Source organism: Phymastichus coffea, unplaced genomic scaffold (genome assembly GCF_024137745.1).
Source record: "Phymastichus coffea isolate CEN01 unplaced genomic scaffold, Cenicafe_Pcof_1.1 PCOF00003, whole genome shotgun sequence".
In the NCBI taxonomy this organism is placed as follows: Eukaryota; Metazoa; Arthropoda; class Insecta; order Hymenoptera; family Eulophidae; genus Phymastichus; species Phymastichus coffea.
The window spans coordinates 12209406-12220486 of record NW_026706814.1 but is presented as its reverse complement, the minus strand read 5'-3'; the positions used below and the strand labels follow the sequence as shown (position 1 = coordinate 12220486).

Genomic DNA, 11081 nt, shown 5'->3' with positions numbered 1-11081 from the left:
AAGACAATTACTGTCCGCCGCTTTGACAAAAGATTTTTGCACAAAGTGACCTGGCCAGCCTCACGGCTGGCCATATGGTGCACTATGTGCATCATCCATGTTTTTGCTAAGCGGATTATAATCGAGCTTCCTGAGAGCGTCGTGATTGCAACCGCCAGCCGACATCGACAATGAGGACTTTTTGGAATCGGTAGGAGTGGCGTGTAGGTCATGAGATTGCTGTTTGTGTTCGTGCTCGTACAGAGTTGCCGTCCGCTGGGCAAAAATTATACCGAGGCGATGCGTTGAGCGAGGTATCCTCGAACCGCGTACAGTCAAGGGTCAGTAGTCTGGAGGCGATTTCATCCTGAAGGAGCTAGCCGTCATTCCTCTCGAGTACGACGCAGAACTACTAGTGCGATTTTTCGAGCTGCCCTTTTCCCGAAAAAGACTGACATAAAAATATAGGAAGGAGAACTCTTGGCGTGAACGTCCTCTTCACGGCATCTCGAGGAATTGGGGTAACTTGCCTTACAACGTAATTGGTGAAATAATTAACGGAACTTTGGGAAAAGCGAAAAAAGTGTTTGTCTCTGGAAGCGCAAACAAGAAGTGGCTAGAGAGATTCAGATTGCTTGTTCGTAACATTGACGATCTTGGCTACGGAACGGCAAAAGAAGCTAAATCGGTCACAGTGTGTTCATATCACAACAGATCATTCAAACCATAGTGTGCACTACACAACGCCAAGTTGATAAAATAATTCCATCTTTATAACGTGTATATGAACTGGCAGCCAATCAATGAATAAAGTAGGACAAAACCAGAGTAATGGATATACAAAACTCAACAACAAAGACGAAGAAAGAAGAAGAAAATAAAGGGAAGATAAAAGTACTTGGAAGAAGTATTCTGAAAAATACTCGTCCAATACTAATTTTTACCCCAAAAATGCTGGCTATAAGAAAATCTAAAATTGCTAGATAAAAAAAAATTTTTTTTTGGAGGATCAGAGAGATTGGTTATTGGTTGAATCTGACGGGTAGGGAGCGTGGTTCGGGCGCCTATAACTTAACCCTTTTCCTCCCAAATAATGCAAATTTTTTCTTAACTTTCATCCTCATATCTTTTAATGAAAAAATCGTATAAAAAATTTATCAAGCATCACATCTTGTAGATTTTGACCTCCTCTTTCGAATGCCGTTGACAAAATTTACCTAAATTGTAAGCCGGAAACGTTATAGGCCGGTTTTCCGGAAAATTCACAAAATTTTTGCGTTTTTTTTTCTAAAAAAAGTATATTTTGAAATGGAAAAAGTTTGCACACACCATTGGAAACACTGTTATCGGTGTTATAGATGTCTTTTCCTTCAAATGCCGTTGGATTTTTTCCGAAATTCAAAATAGCGAACACAAAATGGCGTTCGAAAGGAAAAATTTTTTTTTTAAACTTGACGAATTTTTTTCTCCAAAACTATCAAGTTTAGTGAAAAATTTCTAAGAACAAAAATGTCTTAAAATTAGTCAAGAAATACTCTCAAATTTTTCCAGATTTTTTTACAGCGAATTTGGAAATTTCGATTTTCCGATTTTCCGCGAATTCGAAAATTAACTCTCTCGCCTAAAGTCCTATCAATTCAAGTCCGAAAATATCGTAATTCCTCCTTTTAGCGCTATCCAGGAACAACGACGTGGACTTAGAAGGAATCTGTTCCCTTTGGGGTGCTTTTTTATAGTGAGTTCCCTTTGCCTCTCACTTCGGGGTGCTTTTTAATAGTGAGTTCCTCTTGCCTTTCACGTAAATAAATTTACAACAGATGTTCAATTTGTTCTCCATTCGCTTCTTGACAGTAACCGATCCTATTGTAGAATGATTGAGTTCCATTTTGGATCATCTGCCGTGGAATGGTATTAATTTCTTAAACTATTCTACGTCTTAATTCTTCAAGATTTTGTGGATTACTTCTGTATACCTGATCTTTTAAATACCCCCACAAAAAATAATTCAAAGGGCTTAAATCTGGACATCTTGGAGCCCACTCTACTGTACCTCTTCTACCTATCCATCTATCAAAAAATGTTTCATTGAGGTATTGTCTGACATTAACACAGTAATGAGCTGGAGCACCATCTTGCTGAAACCATGTATGTTAAAAATCATCACCTCTTAAGGCCTGGATAGCTGGAACAATTTGATTTCGCAAAAGTGGTTCATAACTTACAGCTACTTGAAACTACATGTCAATTAAATGGCAAAGTCAATCGCCATAACCTTAGATATTGGTACGACAAAATCCTCATTGGATGAGAGAAAGTCACATTCAATATCCACAAAAATTAAAAGTGTGGGCAAAAAATGGTAGGCGATACAATAATAGGTTCCTTTTTTATCACAGGAAATTTGAACGCTGTAACTTTTGTGAAATCAGGTTGTTTCAGCTATCCAGGCGTTAAGATGTGATGATTTTGAAAATACGTGGTTCCAAGGAGGATTAGGGGTCAAGCTATCTTTGAATCATTCCCACACGTAAAATTTATTGCTCTTTTTAATTCCAGTATAAAAAATAGGGGTTCTCATATGAAAAAATGAGGTTAACCTTGAAATAACCTTGAAAATGAGATTCAAGGTCAAATCAGAGTTCACCGTTGGGTTCCTCGTTGAAAGTTACATAGGGTATGACCTTTGTTTCATGACTCATGCGGTTTTCCGAATTTTCCGGGGTTTCCATACTTATTCCTCACCCTGTATATATAATTTATTTATTAAATAAATGTTAACACTAATTTTATAAATAGGAACGAGATTTCTCTCAAAGGCATATCAAATAGCTGATACAGCCTAAAACACTAGCTGTTTCAGTGCGGAAACAGCATTCTCATTTATTTCTAATAATAAATAAATTTTGGTCCTTTTTATTACATTTTTAGGATCTGGGCGTCTTCACGAACCATAATACCGTTTTCTTCGTAAATAACTGCATTTGGCTTCGGAAAAACCCTGTGGTGGTTTAAAAACACGGATTGCTTTAGTTATAATAATTAATAAGTTTTCGTCTTTTTTTGCATTTTTAAGATAGAGGCGTCTTGACTAACAATAATAAATTTTTTTTTATAAATAACTGCATCCGTTTTCGCGAAAACCCTGTGGAGGTTCTAAAACACGGATTGCGTCATCGGGAGCTCTCAAGTATTTTAGAACCGCTATAGCTTATCTACTATTGAGTATAAAAAAATCTATTTTTCAATGTCTGAAACAATATTTGTAGTACTTTGCTTTTGACTTTAATTTTATAGAAGTGCCAAATTTACATGGCATAGCTACTTGATTCAAAAGTGTCGCTGCACGCTATATCATTTAAAATCACGTATCGCAACTATATACATGTACCATGTATACTACACGTGTATGTACTCAAGTGCTTTCGTTATTTGAATAGTATTAATTTTATTTAGAAGCTGATTCGTATTTACACAATTTGCAAAACAACTGTTTGTACAACAGAATATGCAGTTTTAGCACTTGACTGTAATTATCGCTATACTCACATAACAAATAATTACTGGTTTACATAAACATTACATTTCGTTTCATAACATTACAATACAAAGTCAAGTGCAAAAATTAACGCTTGATAAAATATTTAGAAAAAATAGTCTACTGTAGAGTCAAGTGGATTTATAATATAATAGCAGCCGAAAGCTAATAGTCACTCTGCTTTCAGCTTATCATTCTTCTTGTAATCAGTACCAGAAATCTTTTTATAAATGAATGACTGAGCAAGGGGTTTGTCCTTGATAACCAGTTTCAATAAATATGCTTGCTATACTAGACAATGTTCAATTAGTTGCATTGACTCGGAGAAAATACAGTAGAAATTTTAAGAATTCAAAATGGATATTAAAAATAAGGTTGCTATTGTAACTGGTGGAACTGGTGGAATTGGATTTGCTACGGTTCAAGCATTGCTGAAAAATGGAGTCAAAGTAAATAAAAATTTTTAATGAATCTAAACTTGAATTATTTTATAAAATTGAGTTTGACCTACTACCATGTTTTATTAAATAAGTATTTTACGAATAAGAACGGATGATTTACATTTACCAGTATTTTTTATATTTTAGCATGTTGCCATATTTGATGTCGAAGCTACCAGAAATCGTGCTGCATCTCAATTACAAAAAATTGCTGTAGAGTTTGGAAAAGATCGAGCATCGTATGTAGTTTGTGATGTGACAAATCCAAAGCAGATAGAAGGTACTTTTATTTTTTCATGTACAATGATCGCTTTTATTTTTTTATGTTATTCGTCTATCACTTAAATTTTAGATTCCTATAACGAAGTAGTTAAATCGCAAAAAGGAGTTGATCTACTAATCAACAATGCAGGAATATTAAGTGACACTCATGCAAATTTGATGATCGACATTAATTTGGTGAGTTTTTATGTTGTGGAATATTAGTGAATGTATGCTAGTCAGCATTAAAGCGGATTCAAAAATAACATAAGGGAACATATTAATTATATAAAAACTATGTCTTGTTAATAAATCAAATATTTGCCTTATATTCCAACTACCAAATGCAATAAATCTTATCTTCGAAGTATATACGTACACCTCTGATAAATATACTATTACATCTTTATTGTGCATGTTTAAAGCGTATAAATCTAATCATTCAACTTTAGAACGATAATGATTTGACTATTAACAAAATTTTCATCTAAATATATATTTGAAATCTTTTGAAAAAAATATTGAATATCTAAACTATTTTACAAAATAAAATTTGAAAAACATGAAGATCAATTATGTTAGAGCACGTTGTAATGACGAATATTTTGTGTGTATATAAACATGACTTCAGCTTGATTTTTTAAACTATAATTAAATTGGTGTATTAGTTAATTATAAATTTTTACATAGCATTATTTTTATTTTATTAGAAAGGACTTGTAAATTGTACTTTGACAGCAATTGAAAGAATGGGTAAACACAACAAAGGTAAAGGAGGGACTATTGTTAATGTAGCGTCGACTGCTGGTCTTTATCCTTTTCCAGCATTGCCAATTTATAATGCTACAAAGTTCGGCGTGTATGGTTTCACCCTATCTTTAAAGGTACATAACCATCGCTTGCCTTACAGTAATTAATGATTATTATTAAACACTTGAACACTGCAAAGAATTATTACAAAACATCTACTCATTACTACGGTAATAATTAATTGAAAAATCTACAGAACTTAATGTTTATTTATGAAATATACGATTTTTTAGGAGCATTACCAAAACACAGGTGTAAGAGTTGTAGGAATGTGTCCTGGTGTGACGCAAACCGACTTTTTACAAAGAAACTGGCGCGAAGAAAGCTTAAAATTTGTTGACGATAAATTCTTGGATGACTTACGCAACAGCTCTGGTGTTATACAGCCGTAAATATCTTATCTAATTTTAATTTCAATATGAATGTCAAAAATGTTTAATTTCTTATTTCATAGACCTGAAAACGTAGCTGAAGCAATTGTTAAAATGATAAAAGAAGCAGAACCTGGAGCAATTTGGTTATCCGAGGAAAATAAACCACCTTGTGCCATAAAAGAAGCACCACATTACCAGAGCAGAAAAATGCTATTGAAATAGGGTAGCTTGAAATTTACCCGTGAATAAATTAGATTTATAAATCTAAAATTAGGCAACAATTACTTTGAGTAGAAGTGGATAGCAAAACATATCTATGTTTCATTACATTTTAATTTGCAATGATGCTTTAATAAAAGTAAAATAGTTATCGAAGTAATACTAATAATATCAGATGAAATTATATTATATTAAATATAAATCTTATTAGTGTTGCATCTCATGTAATAAAATAAATTAAAGCTATTAAATAGTGCGTTCTTATTTTTGAAGTTATATTCGATTTTTAATTTTCAAGAGATAGGAATGGCTAGAATATAAACGATAATTATCAATAGAATATAACTACAATTATAAGTTTGTATAATTATACAAAAACCGAATTTTTCAACATAGATGTCTCATAAGTTTGTATTTAAAAATCATTGCGTTACCGAATGCCTTATAATTAACTCACAAGTTATTTTATTATTCTGATAATAATAAAATACGTATTAATCTATAGTTTAAGAACTGAAAGCAAAAGTCTATACTTGCCATTTACGTCCATGATTTGTATTCGATTACCGCAACAAAATCAACTATAGTAAATTTATTTAAGGTTTGGTTTCGCGTTCAGTTCATATTTTAATATTGACACTTAAATACTTAGGTAAAATGATATATCATATACATGTCTGCACTATGTCTACTTATTTAATCAAAATCAATAAATTGAACAAATCAATAAATCACATTTTTTAAATAATTTCGTCTGTGCTGGTACCACGTTATAATGAAATATTTTCTAATTTTCGTCGATAATCTGTATTGGCAGATACTTAAAAAATTATATCTGCGATATTCTGAATCTATTCTGCAAAGCAAAACAAGCACTTTACTATTTATAAGTAGTTTTGTGATATGCAATAGGCAAGTAAACAAACAGCACTTCTGCTTGTAATCTATCACTATTTGCGTAGTCAGTAAAAGACAACTTTTTAAAAATTAATGTGATAACCTGATACTTTATATATCTTGCTCAATATTATCAAAACCTTTTATTATCATGAAAAACTGTTAATAGATAGCGTTGAATCAATCAAAAAATATTGTTAAATAAAAATTTTCAAAATGGATGTAACAAATAAAGTTGCTATTGTAACTGGCGGAAGCGGTGAGATTGGATTTTCTATTGTACAAACTTTGTTAAAGAATGAAGCTAAAGTAAATAAGATTTTTTCGATCTATGTTGTCATGTTTGATGTCGAGATTACCAAAGTCGAACTTACTTATTGCTTTTGATATGCATATCAAATTTTAGATTCCTACGATGAAATAGCTACATTGCAAAAATATCTTGATCTACTAGTCAATAATGCAGGAATATTGAGTGATACTCATGGAAATTTGATGATCTATGTCAATGTAGTTACCCTGTAAATTGGCTGTAAATACTTCAAATTTATGTTAGTTTTGTACTACAGAGTTAAAATTAATGTAAAGAACACATTTTACTTAGTCCTAAACTCACACTGAAAAAAATCTTCTCGTAGAAAGAGGAGTCTTTTTAAAATAGTATGAAAATAATGTTGTTCTATTGTTACAAGAGGATCGGATCTGAGGACTAGCCTTAAAATCTCTATTCTTAGTGCATTGATTATGCGATTTTAAAGTATTGTTTTTATCTAAATACGATTATTACTTACTAACAAACAGTTGGGTTAGCTAAAATATAAAATTTCATTGAAAGGAAAAAAACTTGTTAAAGAATACAGATTATCATTTCAATATAAGAGGGAGTGATAAACTGTAATCTGGCTGCAATTGAACGAATGGATATAGATGATAAGTATAAAGGCGAAACTATTGTGAATGTAGCTTCGGTTGTTGGACGTTTTCTTTATCCAATTTTGTCAATTTAAAGTGCAATTAAGTTCACTGTTAACTGTTTCAATCGATGACTAATGGTGCCGAATAACTACTATTTACTTTATGATAACTATAAACATTGTATTGTTAATAAATTATTTAAATATATATGTCTGTGCGTGTGTGTGTGTGTGTATGTAAAATATGTTGAACTGAAAATAAAACTTATTTATTTGGATTATTCAACGAAATTCAATATGATGATTATTTATGGAACTTGAAAAATATATTTTGAATGATTTGAATCTTTAATGAGATACCCGGTTTTAAGAAATATAATTGACTTGTTGAAGTTGGAAATTATAAATATTGAAGACAAAAATTTCTAGTCAACGTATTTAAATTTTACATTCAGGCAAATACTGATATTTGAATTGTAGCAATTTACCCGAGCATAATACAAACGGAATTCTTGAAAAAAAAAACTAGATTGAAGGCAGCTTGAGATTTGTTTGAAATAAATTTTTAAAAGAATTATGCAATAGCTCTACATAGATATACAGCAAGGTTTTTTAGTCCATTGATAAAAGAATGTAGCTGAAGCGATTGTTAAAATGGTGAAACAGCAGAATCTTGAGCTATTTGGGTACATTTGATGAAAATAAACTACTTTATGCCGTTGACGATCCATCACATTATCAGGACAGAAAAATTCTATTAAAGCAAGATAGATTTTAAATATTAACATATTAATTAAAGAAAATAAGCAGATACTATGAATAAATACGGTATTATAAATGGAAGCTCATAAGTATCCGCTTATTTTGCAAATTGCAATGTAGCTGCTATGGTAGCTTGTATTCAGTTATTATAGTTGACATACGATAGGTACAGTTAGAAGACTAAATTCAGTTAACGAATAATAATGAATTATCAAAGAGAGTACTATGAGTAATACCATTGACATATGTTGATGAACATAAAATTAGGTGGAAAATATAATGAAGGCAAGAGTATATACTCGCCTTTCCGTGATTAATTTAAAGTCGTCGTATTGGGTCACGCGACGTGAAATAAATGAAAGTGAGATACTTTTATTTCGTACTACTTTAACGACATTTTAATCTTAGTAATAGTCTACTGTTAGCTCAAAAGCTTTATCCGCGCATATGCTTGCAGAAAATAAAATCTCATTATCGTGAGATGTACAATGAATAGGCAAATTGGACAGCTTCATCTTGATTTTATTTTAATTAACAAGTAATTATTGTGCTGCATAGTGTCTGACGCTGCTGTATCAGACGGAGTACAATTACAAAGACATGCAAGTAAAATAACATTCCATGAAGCGCCAAGCCAAGCTAAGGAATTCGCAAGTGGTCAACACGCTAAATCTTTCTCTGGTATTGAGGTCAGCTTTATTTTAGCTGTGAATTTTCTCACTTCCAAAACAGCTCTTTCCCTTATTCTTTGTTTTTCTCCGCATCTTCATCTCTGCTCTTGATTCTCAAAATACCTGGATTTACGCTTAACTTGACTTAATTTCACTTTCTATACGCCTCTCCACCTGCTGTTTTACTTTTCAAATAAGTTTCTAGTTTCTTTGTAAGAAGAACTACAGTCCAAGTATGTATATAGACGGCGCTCTCATCCAATTATCTGCGAACAAATGTGTACAATGAGTCTACTTATAAAATTCACAGAGCATTGAGAGTGGTAGTCACTTTTAATTAACGATACATGAAAGTTTCACATAAAAACTCACCTCAGCCATTTTTACGATTGCTATTCAATGTTATTCGCAGCAACGTTCTTCAGCCGTAGTACGAACTGCACTATAAATCTAGTTGTGACTTAAACTTCGAAACCTTGGAAGGATTTTCATATAAATTTTGAATAGAGCTGGAAATTTTGATTAAATATATAGAAAAATACGATAATAAAATGAATAGAAGCGGGAGAAGATGCAAAAGCTCATTAATGTGTTCTTCGCGACACGAAACGAAGTCATTTGAAATGCATTTGGCGGCCTGGAACACACGTGCTGGCTTACGTATAGAGTAACAGTAGCAAGGCGTTACGTATGCAATCGCGTTATATTATTATTCATACATGTATGCTTTTCGCTGGCTATGTCCTACTTTCGTCTGCTTCTGTGACTAATCGATGGCTTTCTGGTAATATAATAACCGGGCATTAGAAGTGTATTCACTTTTTGCGAGCTGCCGTTGCAAGTTTAGCCAGGGACATGCCAACTAAGTGCAGACACTGCAAAGCTTCACTTTCTCGGAAGTATTTCTTTGCAAAAGCTTTAGCCCATCTAACCGCCTTACGTTACTCAAAGGATCGTTACGAACAAAGTCAGCTTGCAAAGCATTAAATGATTATATATACTTTCGCTTACCATTTATATCTATTTATTGTCATTCATTCCGCCCAGTTAATCTTTCAATCGATGCGTGCTTTAGTGCGATGATTCTATTTCAGCAACGTCACCGGGATACGCGCAAATCATTTCTAGATTTCCAAATGAGTAAGCATATCCGTCTGTTAATGTTCAAAGTAGCAAGGGAAAGATAGTCTTTTAAATAATACACTAACTCATTTTTGCTCTAGCTTTTACGCCTATTGGAATATCGATTTCATTTCTTTGCGTAAATCAGTTTCAATCTTTCATTAGTCGCCAGCAACTTGTTCGTAAGCGCTCGAGCAAAAATACCAATGGTATCGTCGCTAAATTTACTTTTTCCAGCAATTTCTCATTCACAAACTGCTTTATAGAATAGGGAATTACATTTTCATAACGTTTGTATTGCGCTCATTTTTCGCATTCGTGCGGAGGAACTCTACTCGAAATTCAATTATGGAGCAATCAATATTCGAATAATAAATGTAAAACTTATGTAAATTTGATTTGAGTTTCGTAATGACAATATGATGGATCGAGCGACGTACATACATGTTTGACAAAAACATTGGAAGGGGGCTCAAAGTAACATATCTGGTCTTAAATAATACCGTGTTGAATACTGCTTACTATTATTTTATGAAAATATCGCAAAATACTTAAGGAATCGAGCTCTTACGTGAAAGCTATAATACATCACGCGTACGTTCGCCAACGGTGACAGTGTGACCGAGCGTTGACGTTGCGTGAACGAGGGTTCGCATTACTATACATATAGGCAGATACTTTTACCGTTTCCTTCGTCGTTTTCTTTTATCTTTCTCTTTATAAACTCTGATTGTTGTTGTATGATCATTCATGAAATCATTGATGGAGTGTTGCGTTTGGGGTATAAGGATATCCTTGCCTTTTTTTATTTTTTCGAGAGACAGAGAGCTGTGAAATATGGATTTTAGAGACGTGAAACAGCATAAAACCAATTTCTTTGTTAGAACACTGTTTACATAGAATTCAATTAATAATACACTTACTCTTGCTTATTGCCTATTGACATTTGCCGAATTCGTACAAAGCTCAATAAAAGCGTTTAATAATCTAAGAAGCAAAGAAGGAATGACGCATAATGATAACTAAAAACTAGGTAAGTACTTGCGATATTTGTTGTTCGGCTAATCTACACTATGTCGACTAATTGTCTTTTTCTA

At 32.6% G+C, this 11081-nt stretch overlaps 1 protein-coding gene across 1 annotated transcript; it reads left to right on the top strand.

Annotated features, from left to right (window-relative positions):
• The first annotated feature begins 3820 nt into the window (after positions 1-3820).
• LOC131664512 (alcohol dehydrogenase-like) lies at positions 3821-6668 on the top strand. The gene is made up of 6 exons (XM_058935677.1): positions 3821-3963; positions 4102-4234; positions 4307-4413; positions 4926-5099; positions 5259-5413; positions 5480-6668. The coding sequence occupies exons 1-6, from the start codon at positions 3871-3873 to the stop codon at positions 5619-5621; spliced, it is 804 nt and encodes a 267-aa protein (XP_058791660.1). The 5' UTR covers positions 3821-3870; the 3' UTR covers positions 5622-6668.
• The last annotated feature ends 4413 nt before the right edge of the window (positions 6669-11081 follow it).